The sequence below is a fragment of the Mesocricetus auratus genome, unplaced genomic scaffold (genome assembly GCF_017639785.1).
Source record: "Mesocricetus auratus isolate SY011 unplaced genomic scaffold, BCM_Maur_2.0 Super-Scaffold_100602, whole genome shotgun sequence".
NCBI lineage: Eukaryota > Metazoa > Chordata > Mammalia > Rodentia > Cricetidae > Mesocricetus > Mesocricetus auratus.
The window spans coordinates 82,839-110,638 of NW_024429265.1; the positions used below are offsets into that span (position 1 = coordinate 82,839).

Sequence of the window (27,800 nt, forward strand, 5' to 3'; positions counted from 1 at the left end):
GGTGACTGGCCAGTGAATTCCAGGGCTCCTCTGTCTCCTCCTTCCCAGAACAGGGGTCATAAGTGCACACCATCACACCCAAGTTTCCAAAATAAAATTTTACGTGCATTCAGGTAGTTGAACTCGGGTCTCTCTGAGTGCCTGCTGATAGAGTTAACTGCCCTGCCTTGGAAGCCATCTTTTCACCTGTCTCCTCGTGTCCTAGGGGACAGGGACTATGAAAGTCTCAACCAGCAGGCTGCATAGTTGGTTCCAGGGGTGTGGGGTAAGCATATGTGGCTCCAGCACCCCAGCACCGCAGTGGTGAGATGGCTCATGAGGAAAAGGGCTTGAACCAAGCTGAGGTCAATCCCCAGCACTCATACGGTGGATCAAGAGAGCTGACCCCCAAAAGTTGTTCTCAGACCTCTAAATGTGCACTGTGGTGCCCCCTACATAAATAAATAAAATATATAAAAATCCCCAGTACTTGAGGGATCAAGGCAGACAACACTGCAGATCATTGCAAGTTTGAGGCCAGCCTGATGTACATAGTGAGATGAGAACCTGTCTCAAAAGAACAACAAATACAGTCTATCTTCTCATGACTGCTCCTAAAGGTATCTAAGCACCGTCACAGGCACCACAAATGAGGTGGCCTATTATGTAAGTGTGCTGGCTGCACAGCTTGAGACCTGATACAAAATCCCGAGCACCCACATTTTAGGCATGGCAGTGCACCTAGACCCCAAGTCCGGGACCAGGGAGTGGGGGATGGGGTGCAAAGACAGGAGGATCACTGGGGCCTGGGTCCAGGTTCAGTGAAAGATCCTACCTCAAAGCGACACGGGTAAGTAACAGAGCAGGGCTCCTGACATCCTCTGGCCTCGTACAGGCACAAAAGGCAGGAACACTGGTATGTGCCCATGACAGTTTCTCCATTATTTATTTCAGTGCTGAGCCATTCTAGTGAAAGTCCCAAACTTACACCCAGCTGGTCAGAAATGTGGGTGTCCAGGTCTGAGTACCTCTGACATCAGGAGTCAGGGAGGCTTGGAAGGTACTGAGCCTTGAATGTGTGAAGTCTGATACGAACCCCAGACACTGTGCAAACATCTGGACCGGAAACAGAATAGACAGCCATGGAAGGAAGAAAGACTTTGGATAATTACCCCTTCCTAATACACACATACACACACACACACACACACACACACACACACACACACACACACACACACACACACACATCCAATTACTCTGACACTTAAACCACATAAAGACCCAGCAAATTATAAACTAACTAGTCTCCATGAATTCTTGCAAACTGAATCTTAGAACAAATAAAAAAAGATCATCCACCCTAGTGAAATAGGTTTTATCCCACAAATGCAGGAATAGTTCACATACTTAAATCAATTAATGTAATCCACTATATTAAAAAAACTGAAAGGAAAAAAATATGACCATTCCATTAGATGCAGAAAAGGCCTTTGACAAAATCCAACACCCCTTCATAATAAAAGACCTGGAAGGAAACTCAAATCGATTCCACTAAAATAAAGAACAAGACAAGGCTGTCCACTCTCTCCATACCTATTCAATATAATACTTGAAGTTCTAGCTAGAACAATCAGACAACTGAAGTTCAAGAGGATACAAATTGGGAAGGAAGAATTCAATGTATTGCTATTTGCAGATGATATGACAGCATACTTATATGACCCTAAGAATTCTACCAGGAAACTCCTACAGCTGACAAACACTTAGCCTTCCTACATATAAATGACAATGAAATCTGAGAAACAATATCTTCCACAGTAACCTAAAAAAAGTAAATAAATAAAATATCTTGGGATAACTCTAACCAAGCAAGTGGAAAACTTGTATAATAAAAACTTCAAGGCATGAAGAAAGAAACTGAAGAAGATATCAAAAGATGGAAAGATCTCCCATGCTCATGGATCAGCAAAATAAATATAGTGAAAATGGCCATCATACCAAAAGCAATCTACATATTCAGTGCAATCCCCATCAAAATCCCAACACAATTCTTCACAGAAATTGAAAAAACAATTTTCAGATTCATATGGAAATACACACACACACACACACAATATTCAAATAATCCTGAATAATAAAGAACTGCTGGAGGTATCACCATCCCTGACTTCAAATTGTACTACAGATCTATAGTAATAAAAACTCAATGGTATTGGCATGAAAACAAGCATGGTGATCAAGTGAATTGAACCAAAGACCAAGACACAAATGCAGCAGACCTATGTACACCTGATTTTTGTTTTGTTTTGTTTTTGTTTTTTGAGACAGGGTTTCTCTGTGGCTTTGGAGGCTGTCCTGGAACTAGCTCTTGTAGACCAGGCTGGTCACAGAGAGTTCTGCCTCCCAAGTGCTAGGATTAAACGTACCACCACCCTGCTGTACACCTGATTTTTGACAAAGAAGCAACACACATACAGGGGGGGTGGACACAACACGGACAACATCAACAAATGGTGCTGATCAAACTGGAGGCTGAATGTAGATTATAAAGAGACCCATACCTGTCACTCTGCACAAAACTCAACTCCAAAATGATCAACAACCTCAATATACAGCCAAATACCCGAACCTGATAGAAGAGAAAGTAGGCAACAGCCCTGTACTCATTGCTACAGAAGAAAACTTTCTGAACAGAGGCACAGACACTAAGATTAACAATGGAACTGAAAAGCTTCTATAAGGCAAATGGCACTGTCATTCAGACAAAGCAGCATCCTACAGAATGGGAAAAGAACTTTACCAACTCCACACCCAAAGAGAGCTAATCCCATTTATATAAAATGGTCAAAAAACAGACATTAAGATAACAAATAACCCAATGGGATGCAGAAACAGAGAATTCTCAAAAGATGAAGCACAAGTGGCTGAGAAACACTTGAAGAAATGTTCAACATCGTTAGTTATTAAGGAAATGCAAACCAAAGCTACTTTGAGATTTCATCATATACCTGTCAGAAAAATCAAGAACAATAAAACAATTAACAGCTCATGCTGGCAGGAATGTAGAATAAGGGAAATCTCATCCATTGCTTATGGGCGTACAAACTGGAAGATCAGTGTGACAATTCCTCAGGAAGATGGGATGAATAGGTAAAAACAATGTGGTACATTTATGCAATGGAATATTACTCAGCCATTAAATGATTGAAATCATGAAATTCACAGATAAATGGATGGGATTAGAAAAAAATTATCCTGAGTGAGATAACTCAGACGAAAAAGACAAATACGTTACGAATTAACATTTACGTAGACATTTACTGTTAACCCTTGAATAGGCAAGCTACTATAACCACAGAGATTAGGTACAGAGAAGTAACCAGAGAGTAGAGAAGGATATTTGAAGGAAGGGGAAATGGAATATATAATTATGGATGGAGAGAGAGAACACGGGAGGAGGAACAGAAGGATTCAAGGAGAGGGGAAAGGAAGAGGGAGGGAAGGGAGGGAATACAGAGAGAACAGCCAACACTAAGAGACACTGATGGAAGCATATGGAAACCTACTACCACAAAAGCTTCTTAAAATGTATACATACATGAAAGAAATCCAAATAGAATCACCAAATAACAGGAGAGACAAAGTCTCAACTAGGCATTTCTAGACACTAAGTGAAACCTCAGCCAGGAATCCGTTTTATCCAATCAAGTGGTTAGATGCAGAAAGGGGACCCCCAAAGAAACTCCCCAACACCTTGGACTACTGCCAATAAAACTATTGATTGTTCTTGAACTGATGGTAAGGTCCTATTGCTGAAGACAACAGCAATGTTACACTGAACATGGAGAAATTGAGCAGGTGTTTACATAGAGCCTTTCCTCTTGCTGACTAGTGTTCATGGTATTGGAAATACTCTGCATGCCACCAACCCAGCTACATACCCTTCCACCTACAATGACCTGCCTACATGATACTATGGTCCAATAGTGGCATAAAAATGTAACCAACCACTCACTATCTGGTTAGATTTAAGGCCCATTCCCTGAGATGAAACCCATGAATGATAGTGCTCAGATGTCCAAGAACCTGAGACTACATAGGCCATGGATCCAGGGGGAAACCAAATACTATTCTTCTGCCAAAGAAACATAGCAATAAAATGACTCCTAAGGACATTGTGCCATACGCATACATCAGTGTCTCACTCGGCCATCATCAGAGAAGCTACAAGAGTTGGGAACCATTACAGAAACCTACAACCCAACAATGTGTAGAGACAGTCATTTTGGTTATGGTGAGCATTAAAAAGGGTCTTTTATTTAAATTCAATGTCTTTTTCCTCTTTTGAGTGTGTGTGTGTGTGTGTGTGTGTGTGTGTGTGTATGTGTTGTGTACTATATATGCATGTATGCCTCATGTGTGAAAGGTCACAGCTGATGCTAGGTGGCTAGGTGTCTTTCTCAATTGTTCCCTATCGTGTGTGTGTGTGTGTGTGTGTGTGTGTGTGTGTGTGTGTGTGTGTGTAACTGTTTGGGCATGTACACATCACAGCATGTAGTATGTAGGTCAGAGGACAACCTTTAGGAATCAGTTTTCTTCTTCTGGGGTCCTAAGGGTTCAAACTTAGGATGTCAGGCTTGGTGGCAAGCACCTTTACCTGCCACCTCACCAGTCATCCTTCTTACACACTGAGGTAGGCTCCCTCACTTGGACTCAGCAGATGGCCAAACTTGCTCTGGGATCCCTGTCTCCACCTTTTAAGGCTGGGATGACAGGTGGGCCACCACACAGCCTGGCATTTACACAGATTCTGGAGATCCAAACTCCTGCTTCATCTGGTGGTTAACCTCTCCAGCCCCAAAGCCAATGTCTTTTAAACAAAGGTCTTGACAGAAAACATCAGTCCCCACAATTGTATTTTAAAAACTGAAATGTATAAACAGAACAATGTTTCCTTCTCCAAGCTTCCTGTTGAACCTCCCCCTGCCCTCGAAATGAAATATAAAGTCCCATTCAACACAGAGACTGATTTATCCAGATCTATCTGGGCCAACAATACTTGCCGTTTTGTTTCTTTGGTGTTTTTTTTATTTATTTAATAAAAAAGTCCAAAACAAAACATATTGTACTTTCAGACTTCATAAACACTAAAAAAAAAAAGATTCACAAGAGCTAAAATAAATATTGTTTTCCTTCTTGCCCTTTTCCACCCAGGGAAATAAAATTTCCCACCAAAATCAAAACACTCTCTTTTGCCCGCTCACTTGGCTATCGCCCAAGTCTGAGAGGAAGAATTTTGACATCAGCAGGTCAGCTCAAGGCCTCACAATGTGCGTCTGTTTCTGATTTGGTTTTCTGTTCTGTTGCAGGACATCCCCCACCCCACCCCACTTCTCTTAAACCCTAACACAAAAACCAGGAAAGAGATGTAAAACAACAACAAGTTGGTGAAGGTCCCAGACACTAAACTACCTCATCCACGAAGCTGAGGCCCTGAACCCAGCATCTGGGGCGTAGATATAGGAAGCCTGACTCACCACCAAGGAGAGAAGCCTGTTTCTCACCCAAGCAGTAGGAAATGGCTTGATGGTGCTGATCTTGGAAGAACAGCCAAGCTCTGGGAATAGTGTAGGCGTAGGCCCCCGCCTCAAGACAGTGTGTCCCCAGCTTGTGTTGTGGTCAGGTGGGGTAGGACATGAACAACACAGCTACCTTCCAGGTGTAACAGTGCCAGGGAGGAGGGTGCAGGAGAAATGAAAGATTTACATCTTCAACTGTAAGCACCGCACTCAGAAATGGGGTGCTGGGGAGAGAAACGTTTCCTTCTGATTGAGCCCATCACCAAAGCCCAGGACACGGTATTTAAAAGTACACTACTAGGAGCTGGTAGATCACTCAGTTGGCAAAATACTTGCTGTGCAAGCATGAGGATCTAGGTTTGCTTCCCCAGTACCACCAAAGAGCCAGGAGGGAAGTCACGCCTGTAATTCCAGCACTGGGGAAGCAGATACAGGAGTATCCCAAGCTCTAGACCCAGTAAGAAACCGTTTCTCAAAGATAAAGTGGGGAATGGGTACATGGGTCAGTGGTCAAGAGAGCTTGCTGCTCTTCCAGAGGTCCTGAGTTCAATTAATTCCTAGCACCCACACAGAGGCTTACATTCACATGTAACTTCAGCTCAAGGGAAACTGATGCCCTCTACTGGCCTCCCCGGACATTTCAATACACATACAGACACTGTACACACATAACATACATACACATGAATAAAAATAAAACATTTAAAAACAAGTAAGAAGTTGGAAAATTACTAAGGAAAACATCCAGCATCATCCACTCACACACACACACACACACACATCTGCATATAAACATGCCCACCCACATAAACACATATACACACATGTCCACCTGCACACACATGTGCCCACACATATGAACACAAACACACACATGTGTGCATGCCCACCTAAACACCCAGGTTCCCACATGTGTGCACACTCGCTCATATATGTATGCATGCATAAGCACCCATCTGCACATACACATGCCCACACACATGAACACATGCACACATACGGAATTAAAAAGACGGAAGTAGTGGCTATCAACAGCAACCTCATTCTTAGCTAGTGCATTCTGGTTTAGCACAGTTGGAACTGATAAGGCTTCATCATCAGTCCTGAACAGCTGTTATCAACGTTTTGTGGTTTCCTTAAGGGTGGTATAGGTTTCTAGTTTTTGAGACATGGTTTTATGTAGCTCTCACTGGCCTTGAACACACTATGTAGTCAAGGATGCCCCTGATCTTCTGATCCTCCTGCTTCTACCTTCCAGGCCTACCTGCGTACCACCAGGCCTAATAAACTTGGTGCTGGGGATGCATCCTAGCAAAAGAGCTAACAGCTTTAACACATCACCGGCTTCCAGCTCCTTCCCTAAACCCATACACAGGACTCACTTGCTGGAATTCATGGTATAGCCAGAAGGACACTCAGGGATGCACTTGTTGTTGTGAATGACGTATTGGTGGCAGCCAGGCTTCCTAGAGTTCCTGCATTTGTAGTGAAGGTCTTGACAGAAGCTGAAGTTCACACAGCGCCAGTCCTGGAAGTGGTAGTAAGGGGGTGGGCAGGTCTCCACACACCGACCATCCAGGTAGAAGTTGCGGCAGGCCACACACTTGGTGGGGTCATCGGGTTCCGAACAGTTGCCTAGGCACTCCTTGTGGCAGCACAGGCCTTCAGCTGTGCAGCCATGTGACTTACAGATGGTGGGGCAAACTAGAGACAAGAAGAAAGAAACAAAACAGCTGGTCAAGGACTCTGTCCAAGTTCTGTCTGCACAAACTGCCAAACAAAATAATAACAATAACAGCCACACTTAAACAGTACTTGGCACGTGCCTGGCTGGCCTGTGAAAAATAACAGTAGCCCCCAAAGCAACTCCACACTCGGCAAAAATTAAACAGTCACCTGAGGGAGGGGAGGGCAAGAGGCCTAACTCACAGCATTTGTCAATTACTACTACCAACTTCAAGGTACTGACAGGAAGCCAAGGAACCAAGTCCTTGGCAAGAGATACAATATAATACATTCTAAAATAACGTTTCCCATAGCCCACACAGTCTATGTCTATGACAGATACAGTAGTAGTCAATAACTTCAAGGGCACACACACTTTGACTGACGCTATGCCTAGGGCTGGAAAGATGGCTCAATAGTTGCCAGTACCGGCTGCTCTTGCAAAGCACTTGAGTTCAGTTCCCAGCACCCACAACAAGCCTGTGGTTCACTGTGACTCTGGCCCCAGGGGATCTGATGCCTCCTCCTAGGCTTGGCAGGAACCTAGTCATGTTGCATATGACCATATTTTCTGAAAATAGCATATAATAGCTAAGAAGTGGTTGTTTCCATCATTTGTTTAAATGTGATTTGTTTTAATTGTAGGTTTACATAATTTTACATATTGACTTAATAATTTACCTATTTATTTATATATTGCATTGTTGGGAATGGAACCCAGGACTTGCCTGGTTTCTATCACTGAGCTACACCCCAGCACCTCATTGGTGGATTCTAGGCAGGGGCTCTACCACCAAGATACATGCACTGCCCTTATATATGCTGGGTGTTTCACTTCATCACTCTCTCTTACTCCCTTGAGACAGAGTCTCGCACTGAACCTAGAGCTGGGCTGGCAATCAGTAAGGCCTAGAGATCTCTCTTGGGTATATAGCTTGACTATTCCCTGCTTTTTACATGAATGCTGAAGATTTGGACTCAGTTCTTCATACCTGCACATTAAAAACTCCTACCCAGCCACCTCCCCAGCCCCAACTGTGTTAATTCTATTAATTTTGATAATGAACCACCATGCAGTTTTTTTTTCAGCCACTGAACCATTTTACATTCCCAACACCTTCACAAAGACTGTGATTTCTCCTGAGGAGCCAAGTTTTATGTTTCAATTCAATGCACTACGATTTCAATTTCAGTTCCCATTACTACAGCCAACTCTCAACTCTTCTTCGGGGCAGAACATATTTGGAGACTAAACATCTTCAGGGTACTGAGGAAATGTCCTAGAGTTCGCCAATGAGATTAGGCTAGTGGGCTGGCAAGCCTCACAGAGCTTCTCTACCGCACCCCAACAGAGTCCAAGGCTCCAAGCACACTAGGCAAGACCACTACCACTGAAGCCGCATCCTGCTGCAGTCTACCCTCCTTTCCTTATGAGGTCCAGCAACAAACCGGAGTACAATCCCGCCATGATCCAACTTGGAGAACCTAGGTGTTTATTGGACATGTGCAAGCACAGGAGCTTGGGTGACCGCAAAGCAGCCTTATCCCAGGAAAGCCTCCCCCCCACCCACCCCCTGCACGGATGATGACTTCTCTACAGCCGCACAGATAAGAGATCTCCCTTCCACCCTCTATACACCTAGCACCAAGACCATGAAGCCATGGGCATATGCACCTGACTGGGAGGCCAGGAGGGGGCAATAAGAAGGCTGGGGGGGAGGAGGTGTGGTGATCTATTATTTATGATATACAAGAGTGAAGAGAAACAGGGCTCACACCTTTGATGCTAGCATCTGGGATCGCACACCTTTAATCCCAGCATTAAGGAGGTATATAAGACGGGAGCAAGGTTTCAGAGCTGTCATTCATTCTCCAGCCACATTGAGGACAGGAAGGATTGAGTCTCAGGATTTTCCTGCCATGTTGAGGGCAGCATTGCAGTCTGGGATTGCAGACTGAGGTTTGGTGAACCCAGGATCGCCTTTCAGACTGAGGTAGAGTGAGAGCTAGTGCCCGGCTGTTTTGCTTTTCTGATCTTCAGCTTGAAACTTGAACCCCCAATATCTGTCTCTGGGTCATTTATTTTTCATGCTACAAAGGGGTAAATCCAGGGATTCACTGCCCCCTCCTACTACGAGGGAATATCAAGGGGGACAACGACTACGCGAGACAGTTTATTGTAGGCAGTCACCGTTACACTAATGAAGTCGGCCTGTTAAGCTCAGTGGACAGTGCCCTGCAACACCTCACCCAGGCGCTTCCCCACTACTATGCGTCCAGGAATACAGACGGCAAAGCTATACAACGTTAGCTGTGCCAACAACGTTATCATCACTAGTCCGGCTCTGTCCAGCGAGATCTGAGGGCTGAAACTCAATTGGAGGAAGCAATAATAAAGCAGATGATTATCTAAGGCTCACAAAGACATGGACTCTCCCATACGACACACATAAGGGCAGGAAAAAGCCCATTTCCTGGGTCCGGGCTGCAGCTGAGGCTCAGCCTCTTTCATTCACAAGAAGCTTCATCAAAGCCCTAATAAACACTTCCCAAACACATAAGCTCTGCAGCCCACACAACGGTAAAAGCGGCCAGTGGTTGCAAACAAAGCCAGGGGCAAACAGCCAGGCACTTCAATCTTGCACTTTGCACTGTAGGATTCCATTTATAGGGCATCCGGGAAAAGGGAAAGAAAACATGGTGACAGGCAGACACGCCCACTGGCTACTATGGTCTGCAACTGGGGCGGATCAGTCTGTGGAAGCACCAGGGAACTGGGGGTGATGGCGGGGCAGACATGGCCAAATCACTCATTCACTTTCACATTTTATTTATTCGTATATTCAAGGGATGGGGTGCACCTACAGGGACTAGAGGAAGAGGTCTAGGTGCCATCTTTTTTCTTTTAATATTTATTTGTTGACAATTTCATACTTGAATACAATACATCTTAATCATACTTACCCTCTCAGAACCCCTCCCACATCATGTACATCTGCCTCCCAACGTCATGTCCTCTATGTTAAGTTTAACATTTATTAACCCATTAAAGGCCTATTCCTTTGAGACAGGATCTCTCGCTGACCTTGGAGCTAGGCTAGAAGCCAGCAAGCCCCAGGGACACTCCTGTCTTCAAGCTCCATAGCACTGGGGATCCAGGCTGGCATATGGCCACTCCCTGCTTTTTCTCTACGTGCTAGAGATTCCAGACTCAGCTTTCATGGAGAACTTTTACCCACTGAGCCATCTCTCCAGCCCCCAATCTCTATCTTATCTCTTTCTTTTGGTGTTGGGGACTGAACCACAGGCTTATGCCAAAGTTGGTGAGAACCAGATGCCTGGGCCAGGACTGGGGAAGGAGATATACTCTGAGAAATTGGCATGTGAGTACCTAACCAAGTTATAATTTTACACAGTTGCAAGTCACAGCAGGGTGGCTACAGGTAACAGCAGTGGCTGCCCATTTGGAAAAGCTACAGAAAGTATGGTAAAGTGGAGAAATAGGTTGGGGAGGATTAATAAGGCGACCCACACCAGGCCCAGGTACTGGTGCAGTTGACCACTGCTGGGGGTGGGGAAAGATTCACGTTTCAGTTTTGGTTGTTTTGTTTTTGTTTTTTCAGGCTTATGCCCCGATTCTAGAAGCCAAGCACCACATCCATGCACACACTGGCAGCACTTACAACAGAGAATATGAAGTTTGAAGGGAGATATGGGGAGGGGCTGGGGGTGAATATGACTAAAACACATTTTATATTGTATGAAATTCTCAAAGAACAAAGTAAAAACAAATTTATGATGGAGAAACGTTTGAGGATAGTTTAGTTTGGTCTGCTGCGTTTTATTGTGTTTGTTTGTTTGTTTGTTTGTTTGTTTGTTTTGGCAGTGCTGAGGATGGACACCAGTGCCTCCTACCTACTAAGCCCAAGGACTTAACCCAAGGAGCTAAGTGTGGTACTCCCACTCAAACACTAAGCAGGGTGTGAAGGCATCAGATCAGATGGGACACAGTAGGGCCTGCCGCATAGCCCAGGGCTAGCAGGCTAAGGAACTTAGGGCCTGCCTCAGCGATCAGCCAGCCTAGCCCAGAAGAGTTTTACGAAGGCTCTTTTGTGATTGCTCTCTTCTTACTACAACTCAGCACAGGGTTGACCTGAATAATGGCTGTGTTCATCCATGCACCATTCAATGTCACTCAACACACACCAATCAACCCCACAGCACGCTGAGTGTTGTCGTAAACATCTGAGGAAAGCAAGGTCTTCCTCATATTGAGCAAGGGCAGACCACAGGTGGTACAGAAACTCCACTCCTGACCTCCAGAAACACAGTCCAGCTCTGTTCTCCCATTGGCCTACACCCACTCCTGCAGGACACGGGCATGGGCTGGGGGCTGTAACTGTCATAGGGGGTGCATACTGTGGCTCAGCTGGTAGAAAACTCACCATGCAGAGCCCTGGGTTCCACAGTGGGGCTCACCTGCAATCTCAACACTCTGGAGGCTGAGGCAGGAAGACTGCGGTCAACCTTGACTATGACGAAACCTGGAAGCTAGCCTGAACTGCACGCGAACACAGAAAAGGAGCAGGAAGGGAGAGAGGAGAGAGGAAGAGAAAAGGAGATGGAGAGGATACAACGGAAAGGAACGGGTGAGTGAAGAGAAGAAGGGAGGGGGACTGAGGAGGAGAAAAAGGAAACCTCTGAGTGCAAGTCAGTAGCCAGGGGGTGCTGGTCAGCTTCCCTTGCTTGTGACAAGCTAGGATCATCAGGGAAGAGGGGGCCTCAACTGAGAAAATCGTCCATCATCAGATTGGCCTGTGGGCCAGTCTGTGGGCATTTTCTTTAATACGGATTGACACAGACCAGCCCTGCACTGTAAATAAATAACTAGCCCACAGAAATGCCGCATTGCAACCCCCTCTCCCTTAGCTTCTCAAGCTTTAAACCGTTTCTGCTTTTCTAGACAAACTACACATGTGAGACAAAACACAAAAAAATATTATTTTAGTGTCTTCACAACACTAACACATTAATAACACTTTGACATTTCTTTCCAAAGCCTGCCGTTTAAATAAACACACACGGCACACACACACACACACACACACACACACACACACACACACACACACAAATCTGTGCTCCTAAACACCATTGCTTTCCAGAAATTTCCAAATAGGACAGTTGCATCATGGGCAGGTTCTCTCAGCCCTCCTGCCCTGGTTGTGAATTCTAGCAACTCCTGAAGAGTCATTTATTTAGTTTCCATCCCAAGCCCACGTTGGGCCCCGGTTCTTTAACTTCTGAAGTTTGAGTCCCCCCACTCCAAGCCCCATTGGAATCTAATAAATGATTTAATGGTGGTGGGGGGAGAAACCCTGAATTTTGACAGTTTTGTGGTTGACACCAAACCCTCATGAGCACGCGAATTTGAAAATGGAAGACACTCCTTTTCCATTCCAGGACAATAGGGCCAGGATAGGCGCATGCGCACTGGAGACTGTTTTGGTTGTCTCCGCAGCATTTCGGAGATATAAGGTGCTTGTAGAGGTCGAGGGGAGGAAGGGGGGGAGCAATGGAAGCAGGGAGGGGGGAAAGGGGTGCCTGTGTGCGCCCCTCGAGGTCCAGGGACTACAACTACCTCTGTCCACAACCGAGAGGATGCAAATGAAGGGCTCTGCCTGGCTGCTCGGAGCCCCACCCCAGTAAACGGCAACACAAAAGCGAGCTGAGCTCCGGTTCCGCAGGATTCCAGGTCGGGTGATGGCCGCCGCAGTGCCGCCCTCCGGATCAGCCAATGGGCGGGCGTGCCGCGGGCTGATGGCTCCGCCACCCGGGTGCGCGGGGGCTCTAACCTCCCTAGTCTCCAGCTGGGGCAGCTACCCCTGTCTGGAACACCCCAAAAGGGCCTCTCAGAGGTGCAGGCCATATGTGATCGGCCTGGAAGGCAAGCGGCTTTGCAAAGACTTAAAAGGCGACACTAGGAATGCAGAGTGCAAACTTCATCCATTGGGTGGTGAGAGGCGCTGGGCGGGTGCCCCGAGGAGATCCGGTCACCGCGTGGCACAGCCCGGGACACACTGGCCTGGGCCTCAAGTGGAGAGAGGCCCAGAGAAGGGTACTGGCTCAACGGGATCACACAGCTGGATCCCCTTTGTGAAATTGGATGGGGATGGGAAAGGAACAGGGAGCTACCTCACCCACTGAATACCCAGAAAACCAACAAGCACACTCATGGATGCATTCTTTAAATTCACAGCCCGGGGCTGGGGGTAGAGATCAGTGGCCAAATAGGAAAGCAGTACAGGGTTCTAACCCCAGCACTGACTAGAGGGTGTCCTTGCATCAAGGTTCGTTGATTTTCAGACTGAAAACGTGTGCACTCCACACTTGTTTCGACTTCAGTACACTAAAGAGCTAGGGGAAGTTAAGCAATTAACAGGCCCCTCAGTTGGGGAGGGGCGCCACTGGGTGAATAACTCATTTGGTAAAGTATTTGCCTTGGTAGCTTGAAGACCTGCTTTAGATCTCTAGACTGCACCAACAAAAACTTCAAGAGTAGTTTGTAATCCCCTGGCTGAGGAGGTGCATTCCTGGAGTTTGCTGGTGACTAACCTAGCCAAGCGAATGAGCTTCAAGTCCAGTGAGAGACTCTGGCCTACACACACTGTATGTGTGTGTGTATATATATATATGTGTGTGTGTGTGTGTGTGTGTGTCCCAAGTATGTATACATATATATTCCACTTACTGTACATAATTAGAAGATATGATCTTACTATTTTAAAATAACCTTCCCCTTTAGATGTGAGAAAACAAAAACAGTAGCTACTTCATTAATGCCAGCTCAGCCAGAACTCAAACTGCCCCCTGAAGGGATTGACTGGTGGTTATCATATAATTGTTACATTTGCAATGGATTACGCTTGTGTTCCCAGCAGGGAAGAATGATACAAGATATGCCAATGCATGAATCACCAGAGCCCTGGGAACAGGTCAGAGCTGAGGAAAGGCAAACTTCAACTACAGGAGAACACATCTAGAAGGGAGTGGGAGCTCTGAGGAAGCCAGGGGTCTGAGGTATGAAGCCAGAGACAGGGGTGGCATTATCAGGACTTAGCAGCTAGACAAGTCCAGTTTCCACCTTGGGAGGTTGGTGACGGGGCTCAGTTGGCCTTTGCCTAGCAGGTAGGAGACCCTGGGTTCCGTCCCTAACACCACATAAACTGGGCATTTTAATTCCAGTACTGCAGTACTGGGATAGAAAGGGGGGTCAGGAGTTCAAGGTCATCCTCTGCTATACAAGGAGTTTGAGGCCAACCTGAACTGAGACTCTGATTGAGGGGGGACGTGAATCTGAAAAGTTACTTCTTAAGTTACCCCAGCCTGGTCTGAAAATCTCTTCTGCAAAGGGGCATGGACCTGTGTTTCTTCTGACATCGTTTTTTAATGTTTTCCTCACGAATGTACACAACACACACATTTTAGGCAGCTAACAGTATAAATGAGATGTGTGTATATGAGAGAGAGAGAGAGAGAGAGAGAGAGAGAGAGAGAGAGAGAGAGAGAGAGAGAGAGAGAGAGAGGGCACATAAATTTGTGCTACCATACAAGTGTGGAGGTCAAAGGACATCAGTTCACTCCTTCCATTGTGTGGGTTCGGGAAATAAACTCAGGTCATCAGGCTTGGCAGCAAGCATCTTTAACTGCTGAGCCTTCTTGACAGCCCTGAATTATCATTTTAAAAGACCAAGTAACAAAAAAAAATGTCTTTTGTGTTGTTTGCTTAAGCTTTTTAACAGTTGATTTCCAGATAAGAACTCTGGCAACTGGAGATACAGTCCACAGCAGTGTCTGTGTTTGGGGATGTACTGGTTTCTTTAACAGATGATTAACTTTTCTAAATATTCTCACTGTGCTTTAAAATTCCTACTGTTGCCGGGCGTTGGTGGCTCATGCCTTTAATCCCAGCACTCAGGAGGCAGAGACTAGTGGATCTCTGTGAGTTCGAGGCCAGCCTGGTCTACAAAGCGAGTTCCAGGACAGCTTCCAAGACAATACAGAGAAACCCTGTCTCAAAAAACCAAAAAAAAAAAAAGCCTACTGTTTAGTTTCAGCCCCTATCCTTCACCATGCTCTTGATTACAATGTTATTTGAACCCCTGTTGAAACAGGGTCTCACTGAACAGGAAGCTCATGTGTTCTGGCTAGGCTATATGGACAGCTGGGAACTCCCAGGATTCATTTGTTTCTGCCTACAGGGTTACAGGCACATGCAGCCATACCTGACTTTTATATTACAGGTGCTGGGGATTTGAACTCAGGTCCTTATGGTTATATAGTAAGCACTCTTACCCACTAAGACATCTCCCCAGCACCCTGAGTTTTATCTACATGATTGAGATGCTATTGGAGTCTGCCTGAGCTTTCTCATTTTCTCCTGTGTGCCTACACACACACCTGCCTGTGTGTATGTTCCTGTAAGAGGTATACACGTGTGGGTGTGTCCTGTAAGAGGTATACACGTGTGGGTGTAGGTATGTGATACACTTGTTGGGAGGAGGTCAGAGGAAACCTTCAATTGCTGCTTTTGTGGTGCCATGTCTCATTGGCCTTGAACTCCAACAAGCCGGCCAGGCTGGCTGACTAGCAAGCCTCCATGGATAACCCTCTGCCTCAGATCTCAGCATCCCTGGGAGTATAAGTTTGCACCACTACAACTAGTGTTTTACCTTTCATATGGGTTCTTGGGACTTTTAGCTCAGCTCACAAGTGCTTTAGTGGTCAGGCTGTCTCCCAGCCCTCATTTTCTCCTTCTAAATCTCAAACCATTTTGACTTAGCCCCTCTTAATGCCTTTGTGCCTGGAATTCCTGGGTGTTCTTTTTCTACTCATATAGAGTCATATTTGTATGTTTTCTGTGTCACTGGAGGGTGGAGAACATTAAATGTGACAACTTTCTAGTTGAGAGAGCAGGTACCACAGCTTCCAGAGAGAAGAGCAAGTGACAATGGGGAAAGTCCCAGTAGCAAGGGCTGTGGAGGGGGCAGCCTCAACCATAAAAAGGTCAGCTCAGGTGGTCATTGGCTTTTCTAAAGTCAGTCCTTGGCCATCTGGGACCCTGAGAGTCCAAAGATGTCTTTTTGCAGGAGCCTCTCTGCAGCTACAAGCCAACTGGGGTTAGGGACAGGAAGCAGGACACTGCTAAGTGGTGCCCTGAACTGCCACCAACACAGTGAAATTGGTCACCAGACCTCATAGTAACAATGGTAATAGACAGTTCAGTTTATTTCCCAGCACTAGGAAGGCTAGGTGTGTGGGCATGTGTGTATTTTGTGTGTAATGTGTTTCATATGTGTGTGCATGTGTGTGTCATGAATGACGTGTGTTTCATATGTGTGTTATATGTTTATATATGCATGTGCACACATGTGTTTTATGTGTGTTATCTATGCGTGTGTGTGTGTGTGTGTGTGTGTGAGAGAGAGAGAGAGAGAGAGAGAGAGAGAGAGAGAGAGAGAGAGAGAGAGAGATGGCATGGCCAGAAAACAGATTTCTCAGAAAACCCTAACTTTATTTTACTGTTTATTTCTTCATTTACTTATGTTTGTATGTACTGTATAGGGGTGCACATGTGTGGGTGTACAGACAGAGGTTAATGTTGGCTAGGCAGTCACTGAAGTAGCCACTGCACAAACATGAGGAGTAAGTTTAGCTCACCCAAACTCGTGTTAAAAATCAGAGGAAGTGTACCGGGTGGTGGTGCTTGCTTTTAATCCCAGCACTAGGGAGGCAGAGGCAGGTGGATCTCTGTGAGTTCGAGGCCTGCCTGGTCTACAGAGCCAGTTTGAGTAGAGACAGGAGACTCCCTGGAGCAGATGGCTGCGAGCTAGCTGAATCTCAGAGCTCCATGTTCAGTGAGAGATCATGTCTCAAAAAATAACAATACAATGGGGAGCCATCAAAAAAGACAGCTGAGATCTGACCTCTGACCTCTGCATGCGCATGCATGTGAACACACAAATGCACACACATAAATACATACACACAGAGAAAAGAAAAAAAGAAAGGGAAAGACAGTGAAACCTACTGTCCCCACCCTGCCCTCCAGAAAGGCCACAGTCAGACCCCTCCATGTGTCCCTGAACTCCTGAACCCACAATCTAATCTCTCCATCTTCCCTTTCATCCTCCCCAGATTTCTTCTGCAAAGGGTCCAGCCGAAGAGAGCTGTCAAGCAATCTAAGTAAAAACTATTTTTTAAAACCCTAATATCAGGTTGTAAAATGACTTCACACTGTTAACTACACTGTCCATTGTCCCTGCCTGGAAATGTGTGCACAGTAGCAGAACATTCAGGATTGAAGGGGGAAAACATGGAATGCCCAATTTTCCTCTCAGAAATCAAGATTTAGAAAACCATAATTTGAGGGCTATTGAGCACACTCCTCCATGAAGCCTGTGATTGTGGGATACCGGCGAATTGGGAACGTGAGCTTTGAGTGAAATATGGGCTGACAACTAAAATGAGTTTGTCTGCCTGTTTTTTAAGGGGAGGGTATACCCACAAATGCAGATCACACAAACAAAATGGGGCAAGGGGTTGCTGAGCCTGCAAGAAAGTTGGAAATCCAGAAATTCTCACTAAGAGAAAGGAAGTTATAATCTTGAGTAAAACACAGGTCCACCCAGTTCTGTCTTCCCACCCTGCCCAGAGAAAGGAGAATCACAGGAAGCTTGACCTTGAATGTGGAAAAGGGTTTACAAAGACGTGCTGCCTCCCCTTCCTACTCTTGAAGCTCCCGGAGAACCACCTCCACCTCGGGCTCTCAGATGTCCGGCCCTTGAAGTCAGTTAAAGGCAAACACAACCAATACCTCCCTGCATGAGCCATAACCCTTCTGTGGCCAGCTCCACCTTCCCTGATAGCCTCCGTAGTCTACTTGAGCTCCAACTCTCCCTTTGAAGCCTAAACATCAAAGATCCACCTGGGATCTCACGCTCAAGACCCGTCCCCAAACGCCCTTCCTGTTTCCTTGGCAGTCATTGCCCTTGGCTGTCCATTATTCACTAAGTCCCACAGGATACAGAGATAAATTGAATGTACCTTAACAAAACTGATTGAGAGGGGGACATCCTTGAAAATTAAACAGTGGAAACCCAGATAGAAACTCTTCTTTAGCAAAGTGGGGTCTAACACAGGTACACACTTGTGCAGATGCACAGCATCATGACCATGACCAGCTTCAGAGGACAGTTCTCTAGAGTATGAGAAAGCAAAAGCAGGGGCTCCATGGAAATGGTGGGAGGAGCCAAGAAAAGCCCTGCCCATTGATGCTGGCTCCATGGAAACAGGTGGGAGTAAGTGTGTCAGTATCCACTTATGCTGGATACTGGTGAGGGGTTCTTCCAGCCCTCTGATGCTAGTGAGTAGGTGAGCTAGCTGGAATGGCTTGAATAATAACAATAACAATAATAATTAACAAAACATTGATTGGTGGAAAATTAGAGAGCTGGGGCAGAGCCTCATCAGGCAGGATATTTACATCTGTGGTTAGAAGTGAAAGCCAGACAGTCAGAAAGACCTGGGGTGAAGCTCCCATTCCTTAAGGGACACTGAGATATTTTGGCCAAGCATCCTAACTTCTCTAAGCCTTTCCAAAAACTGTGTTTCATAGAGCCTGCCTTGTGGAGCTGATGCAATGAGGAAATGGTTCTCTAAACTAGGCAAGAAGTCCTCCCCATCTCTAAGATGCCATGAACTCATGGGTCAAAATTCTTTTGTTCTAGTCTGTACAGAGATGTCAGCACCTTCCTTTGAGGAAGGTACTACACCAGGTGTTCAATATGTGGTGGGTTTTTCTTGTTTTGTTTCTTCTTGAGACAAGATCTCGTATGTCAAAAACTGACCTCCTGTCTCCACTTATGCAGTGCTGAGGGTGAAACCCAGTGTTTCATGTATGCTAGGCAAGCGTTCTACCCACCAAGACACACCTCAGTTCCTTTTAATGCTCAGCTGAACAACACAACACACCTCACTGATTGACAGAGCTCTGTATACCCATTTATGGGATCTAAAACCAAATTTCACAATGCCTGTTTCTACAGCAAATGCCAGATGAAGATTGGAGAGTGAGGCAATAACCATGGCCCTCACCTCCTAAATTCTGTACACCAAATGAAGCATCAATCTACTTCTGGTCCTTACAGTCAGGAGCCTTGGGTTGGGGATGTGACTCAGAGGACAGAGAGCTCACCTAGCCTTGCACAAACCCTAGGTTCCATCCGCAGCACTGCCTAAACAGGGCCTGCTGGTCCATGCCTACCAGTCATCCCAGCACTAGAACTGAAGAGTTCAAGGACAGCCTCAGCTATGTGGCAAATTGGAGTCCAGGCGAGGAAACACGAGGCCTGTCTCAAACTAAAGAAAAGCTGTGCACAGAGGGGATGCCCTCTGTTAAATCTGTTGGTTTCTTAAGCAATAAGCTAACTCTAGTTTGGGGAACTGATCCCCTTCTCCCTGCCGGCCCTCCTGCTCACAGTGAGTTCACTTTTACCCTCTGCTTTCCCAAGGAACCAGTTCATGCAGTGTATTCCAGCAAACATTCTTAATGGCCCAGGGCTCTGAGCCAGGTGAGTTCCAGATTTTATTATGAGTAACAAATTGAATCGACTGGCAACAAAAGCCAAGGGCCTGATCTGGTGACCCCTTGTGAATGGAAACATGGACAACTACATTTGCACAGGGTCAGGGAGGGGCAAGCAGGTGCTTTCTGTCCCACGATGGAAAGCCCTGGAGCCAGCCATATGGAAAGTACAAAACTGTTCTGAAACGATCCACAAATGCATGCTCTAGGCAACAGACAACAGACACTCCTTCCTAAGAGAGTTTTAAAGAGAGTAGAGGAATAAAACCCAGCCCCCTTCACCCCTCAACTTAGCCTTGCTAATACCACTGCTAGGAAGTCCCACATCACCAACTCAAGCCAGATACTCCCAGCAGACTGGCTGTCTAGGAGGTGGGTTTACCCACTTAAACATGATGGGCATTTTGAGCTGCCTTGTTCTCTGTGGTGGGAACCACGCCTTCCTTCAGACAATGTCTGACCTACCAACCCTATCCTCACCTACCTACCCTATGCCAGTAGAACCTCCTAGCTGTGACAACACGTCCCCAGACACATACAGAATCACGCCCAGTAAGAACCTAGCAAGCAACACCCTTGGCAAGAACAGGCAGGACCATGAAAGTGGGAGAGTAGAAATGACAGAGTCATGTTCTGAATGATAGAAGAGCTTTGAAAGTTAAGACACAAAAAAAAAAAACCTCAGGAAAACCATGAGTCAAAACTGATAAAGATTAAATTAGGAACATCCCCAAAGTTAGGGTTAGGGAAGGGTTTTGTTTTTGTCTTTTCAGGAAAATAGAAACAAACATCTTGGGAAATTTAAGACCTTTGGACAAATAAGCATCCAAAGAAGAAGGGAGAACTACCAGAAAAAAAAATTACCAAGGAAAGAAATTATCTAACCTAATGGGATCTCTGAAGTCTCCAAAGAGAAGATGGATTCCAGATGGGTAGTGGTCACAGCCTTTAATCCCAGCACTCGGGATGCAGAGGCACGTAGATCTCTGTGATTTCAAGACCAGCCTGGTCTCCAGAGTAAGCTCCAGGACCGTCAAAGATACACAGAAACACAGTGTCTCAAAATAAAAAATAAAAGAAATAATTTTAAAATGCCACATAAAGATGGGAAATACACAGAGAGTCTGGTTACTGTATGTTATTGTGTTGTCTTTGAATTGTTTCACTGCTGAGGAAGGAGCAGACGCTGCTAAAAGACATTTGATTATAAATGCTGCTGGATTAATCCAACATATATTTCGAAAATGCCTTGACTGGAAATTTTAAGTCAAAAGATATGTTACTTTGGAGAAGAGGTTTTGCTTTTGTTTCCACAGGAAATGAGAGGCTGTGATTCATTCTGCATCAATAAAAATAAGATTTGATCGAGGAAGGCCCCCTGAGAAATCACCAAAAGGAGCGATGGCCCAGATGAGCCAGCCTTTCACAGCTCCTCTGCTGCCGTTTCTTCTGAGTTCTGCACCCAGAACAGCTTCAAGGCTGCTGGCTGAGGTGAACATTCTAGAGTCAGGACTTGGTCATATCCTAAATTTCCTTTGGGTCCCCAGAAGATTACCAGCACCTCCAACCAGCAGGAAGTAGCTTAGAAAATGGATTATGGATGTTTGTCTTTGTTTAACATATTGGTTATAAGTTGTTATGAATAATGGTCAGGAAAAAAGCTAAACAACGGAGATTAGATTCAGGGTTCGTGTTTTGAAAAGAAAAAAGGGGAAATTATGTGGAATAATGCTCTTGTTCGATGGAAAGATTTGTCACTCATGCCGGTTTAATAAAACGCTGACTGGCCAGCAGCAGGCAAGAAGAGGCTACCAGACTAGGAGATTTCTGAAAGAGGAAAAGCAGAGATGCAGTCACCAGTCAGGCACAGAAGAAGAAAGATGAAAATGCCTTACAGAGAAAAGGTACCAAGCCACATGGCTACACATGGATAAGAATTATGGGTTAATTTAAGTTCTAAGAGCTAGCTAGCAATAAAATGAGCAATAGGCCAACAGTTTATAATTCATATAAGCCTCTGTATGTTTACTTGGGACTGAATGGCTGAGGGACCAGGCAGGACAGACACTTCCATCTACAGGGGTGGAAGTGAGAAAGGAGAGGGTCAGGGTCAGTGAGGTCAGGGTCAGGGTCAGGGTTGGAAAGGAAAGGAGAGAGAAAAGAAAAGTCCTTGTACCGGCTACAACATGGATGAACCCTGAAGACATTATATTTTGCCCACAGGAGGTGACCTGTGGGGACACGGTGCTGATACCTATAGTCATCAATCCAGAATCAGAAAGGCAGGTCCTCAGTGCCCCAGCAGGGAGGATGGTTAGTGTTTAATGAGGACAGAACTTCAGTTTGGAAACAAGAGAACGTTAGGTCTTACCAATGTCTTTAAAGAGAAGGGCTGATGACTAGCTCCAGGTCACCAGAACATAAAAATACTTGGCAAGAATCTACAGGATGGCTCAGTGGGTGATTGTGTTATTGGCCAAGCCTCACAACCTGAGATCACATGGTGGAAGAAGAAATCTCCCACACAAGTTGTTCTCTGAGCTTCACACCCTGTGTCCAAAAGAAAAGTAGACTAGCTACTTGAGCAGTGTGTTTTCCCTTTCCAGGGGATGGGGCCTGTGGGGAGACAAGTTCAGTCCATACAGTTTTTGTTTGCTTATCCCAGGACCACCTCCAAGGAGAGTAAAGAGTGCTTGTTGGATCAGGTTGGTCTGTGAAGAACTGTCTTGATGTTATCTGATGCAGAAGGGCTCAGCCCCCTAGGGGTGGCACCATCCCCAGGCAGGGGTCCTGGGATGTATAAGTAAGCTGACTGAGCATGAGTCTGTGAGTGAGCCAGCAAGGATGACTGAAGCTCTGCTTCAGGAACTCAAGTGAGTTCCTGACCTGACTTCCTTCTGTGATGGACTGTGAGCTGTCTACGCCAAATTCCCTCCCTGTGTTGCTTCTGGACAGTGTTTACCACAGCAAGAGAAAAGAAACTAGAACACTGCATGAGCACAAGAACCTGGATTTGATATGGAGAACCCATGCTGGGAAAAAAGAAACAGGTACAGTGGTCTGAACTCGTAATTCTAGCACTAGAGAAGTGAAGATAGGAGAATCCATGGGGCCCTCTGCCCAGCCTAGCTTCTGGATCAGGTTCTAATCAATCCAATGAGAGACCCTATCTAAAAACAATACCAAAAAAAAAGTATGGTTGAGGATGGCCGGGGAAGTTGCTCATTGAGTGTGATCACTGTGCAAGCATGAGGACCAAAGTTCTCAACCTCAGCATCCACATTAAAAAAAAAAAAAAAAAGAGAGAGAGAGAGGCGGGGCAGTGGTGGTGCACACCTTTAATCCCAGCACCAGCACTTGGGAGGCAGAGGCAAGCTGATTTCTGTGAATTCAAGGCCAGCCTGCCTGGTCTACAGAGTGAGTTTCAGGACAGCCAAGGCTACCTAGAGAAACACTGTTTCGAAAAACAAAAACAAACAAGCAAAAGAGGTGGTGAACAATTGGGAAATACATCCAAAGTCTCTGGCCGTTGTGGAAAATTATTTTACAGTGTGTTACATTTGTTTATGCTGCAGAGCATGTTTTAATGATTCTAAGATGTGTTACATTCCTTTATGTTGTACTTGCTTACGTCAGTGAAGCTGTGATTCTTTGCCTGTCTAAAACCCCTGATGGTCTAATAAAGAGCTGGATGGCCACTTTCGAGGCAGAAGAAAGGATAGGCGGGGCTGGCAGGCAGAGAGTATAAGAAGAAGGAGAAATCTGGGAGGAGAGGAGGAAGGAGCAAGATAGAATAAGGAGAGTGGAATTCAGGGTCAGCCACTTAGCCACTCAGCCAGTCACAGAGTAAGAGTGACAGTGAGATGTTCAGAAGTAAGAAAAGGAAAAGCCCAGAAGCAAAAGGTAAACAGGTTAATTTAAGGAAACCTGGCTAGAAACAGGTCAAGCTAAGGCCGGACGCTCACAAGAAAGAATAAGCCTCCAAGTGTGATTTATTTGGGAGCCAGGTGGTGGGCCCCCCCAAAAGAGTAAGGAGCCAAAGAGTAAAAAGAAAACAACTCCATCTGGCCTCCACATATGCAAGTGCACGTCACCACAAGAAAGTGGACAGTTCCTACTGAGGAACAACACCGGACTTTTGAGGTCTTTTGACCCACCACACACACCACACACACACACACACACACACACACACACACACACACACACACACACACACACACACACACCACACACACACACACACACACACACCACACACACCACACACACACACACACACACACACCACACACACCACACACACACCACACACACACACCACACACACACACACCACACACACCACACACACACACACACACACACCACACACACACACACACACACCACACACACCACACATACACCACACACACACACACACACACACACACACACACACACACACCACACACACACACCACACACACACACACACACACACACACACACACCACACACACACACCACACACACACCACACACACACACCACACACACACACACACACACACACACACCACACACACACCACACACACACACACACACACACACCACCACACACACATACCACACACACACACACACACACCACACACACACACACACACACACCACACACACACACACACACACACACACACACACACACACACCACACACACACCACACACACCACACACACACACACACACACCACACACACACATACCACACACACACCACACACACACACACACACACACACACACACACACACACACCACACACACACACACACCACACACACACACACACACACACACACACACACACTAAAGTAAATAAAAGGGAGGGAAGGACGGGGGGGGGGGGGGGAGAGAGGGAGAGGGGGAAGGAGGGAGAGACTGAGGGACGGGAGATAAGAAAAAGGGTTTTCCTTGGAGGGAATCAACAGTCTCCCTCCTTCCCTGATGCCTTTTTGCTGACTTGTATAACAAAGACAACCCCTAGACACCTGCCTGATTTATGGATCCCCTGTGCCCACCCTGCATAAAGGTTTGCTGAACAAATAAACCAACAGACTGGCAGCCACTGAGCCCTCAAGATGCCTAGGTCACAGACCACCTGACTGGAAGGAAAACAGTCCTTGGCACTAAATCTAAAGTCTTCCTGAGGTCAGGGAGTTAAACTAGGTCTCTCTAACCTGGCCTGGGGTCTTCCTAACCCCCAATTCTGTTCACTGGGCAGAGAAGGACATATCCACCGGCTGGTGGTCCCGGTGAAGATTTCTATTGAACATTTGGGGGCTGGGGGCACATGTGGAGGTCAGAGGATAACTTGTGGGTATTGGTTCTTTCCCTCTGCCATGTAGGTCCTGGGGATCGAACTCACATCTTCAAGCCTGGCAGCCAAGAGCCCTTACCCACTGGACCATCTAAACTGGCAGGTCTCCTTTTCTTTCTGAACATGCTCTTTTTCTTCTATGAAGCCCAGATGAGGAGGGCTTCCACTCAACCAGAACAGAAGCTCATAACCAGTCAAACACTGGGAGTAAGTGACCAGTGAGTGTCCAGCCCTGAGAGACAGGACATCTATATCAACCTCTAAAGTCCCAAGGGGACAGAAAGAATGTAAGAGCTGGAGTGGGAGGAATGCAGTCGGGTGCACTCCTGAACTAGTTTACCTAAAAAAGAAAATCAAGCCACGCCCTAATTCTAACACAGGTGTGGGAGGGGCTCCACACCCCCAGTCCTAGCTGAGTAGCTACAGGCAACTGATGGAAGCTGAGAGAAGAGGAGTCATTTTCTCTGGAAGTGAGGCCACTGCTAGATTATGAATGTGCTGTGAGCAGCACCAGTTAACTTCATAGATTATTAGAAAGAAACACAAAGGTGGGAGGGTAGCTACTAGGGGTTCAGGAGTGGAGGAAGTGAGGAATGGATATGATCACGATACTCTGTATTTAGATACAAAGTTGTCTGAGAATAAATTTAAAATGTTTTTAAGATTCTACAAGTAACACATAGACTAAGTTATATTTAGAAATATCTGTGTGTGTATGTGTGTGTATGTGTATGCACGCAACTACAATTAGTAAAAAAGAGGTCATGAATTGGAACGAGCAAGGGCATCTGGAAGGGCTTGGAGGGAGGAAAGGAAAAGGGGAAATGACGTAACTATATTATATCAAGAGTAATAACAGAAAAAGAAAAGACTCTGCTCCAGGACTGGAGAGGCACACAGCAATTAAGAGCACGTGTTCTTGCAGAGGACCCAGATTCAATTCCCAGCAACCACACAGTAGCTCACATCTGTAACTCCAATTAGACGATCTTTCACCCCCTTCTGGCCACCATGAGCACTGCATGTACACAGTATATAGACGCATGTAGGTAAAACACCCAGACACATAAAAATAAATAAACCTTAAAAAATAAAACAAAGTAACAGATTCTGCTCTGGGCTGAAGAGGTGGCTTAGTGGTTTAGAGCCCTTATCGGTCTCACAGAGGACGGGGTTCAGTTCCCAGCAGCCACAGCAGGCAGGCAACAGCCACTTATAACCCTAGTTCCAGAGGATCCAATGTCCTGTGGCCTCCTCCGGCACCTGCACTCACATGATGCACATAAATTCACACAAGCAAGTGTAAATAAAAGCCATAAATCCATCTTCTGTAAAAAGACTGTTGCCTTGACTCCCCCCCCCCCGTAATGGATGTGCCCTGAACTGTGAGCCACAATAAGCCCTGCCTCCCTCAGGCTGCTTTTGTCAGAGTAGTTTACAGAAGCAATGGAAGAAGAAACTGGGACAGCAAGGATGCTTTCCCCAGAGAGCATGTGTGAGTGTGGATGTACACACACACACACACACACACACACACACACACACACACTACATCTTACAGCTATGGAGGTTCTAAGCCTAAAGTTAGTCTTTTTTCTTTGTCTGGCTTTTGTTTTGTTTTTTGGGACAGGGTCTCATGCAGGCTAGGTTGGACTCAAACTTGCTGTGGAGTAGAAATGACCCTGAAATCTTGATCCTACTGCCACCCTGTCCCACGTGTTGAGATGACTGGCATACACAAGCAAGCTCCACCTTAAAAGTCTTACAGGGTTTCATACCAAGGTGTCAGATGGGTTGATGCTTTTGAGAACCTCCCAGGGGGACCCTGGCTTCGTGGGCAGCCAGTCTCCTTCTGCCTCATCACTTCACATCTGCATTCCCTGGTGCCATCTCAACACCCTCTTTGTCTCGGAAGAATCCCAGTCAAGAGATGTCAGACCCCACCCCCAAATAGTCCAGGCACATCTCTCCATCTCTAGACCTTTAGCTTAATGACAATGACCAAGAGCCTTGAACCCAATGAAGTAACAGATTATAATGTTCCCAGGGCTCCATGGCTCAACCCACCATGTGCCACTTCCAGATGCTTCTCCCAGCTTATGAACTGCTCCATGGGTGGCAATCCCAGCACAGAACACCCCCAGTCATCACAGCACAGAACCCCTCTCTCTTTCTCCCTCCCATCCTTCTCTCTCTTCTCTCCCATTCCCAACATTGTTCTGTTAGTGGTGATGGTGGTAGTGGGTTCATCTTTTTTTGAGACATCAGGCCTAAGACTCGCCCAGGCTGAGTCTGTAGCCTGCGGCAGGTGACCTTGAATTCCTGATCCTCCAGCCTCCACCTCTCAAGCACTGGGATGACAGGTATGTGCCACCATGACTGGCTAGTCTTTGTTTCTGCAGAGATACTTGCACATCAGTATTTACTGTCGCACTCTTCACAATAACTAAGCTAGAGGAAGCCTACATGTCCAAACAGGAATATATAAGGGAAATTTAG

The 27,800-nt window shown here is 46.0% G+C and overlaps 1 protein-coding gene across 1 annotated transcript in view; it reads right to left on the reverse strand.

Moving 5' to 3' along the window:
• Nucleotides 1–27,800, reverse strand: part of Insr (insulin receptor) — a gene marked incomplete at its 5' end in the record, with an annotated part of 104,934 nt that overhangs the window by 47,560 nt on the left and 29,574 nt on the right. The window contains one exon of the mRNA XM_040736964.1: nucleotides 6,944–7,265. Within this exon, the coding sequence (XP_040592898.1) occupies nucleotides 6,944–7,265 (322 nt within the window). The remainder of the gene's footprint in view (nucleotides 1–6,943; nucleotides 7,266–27,800) is intronic.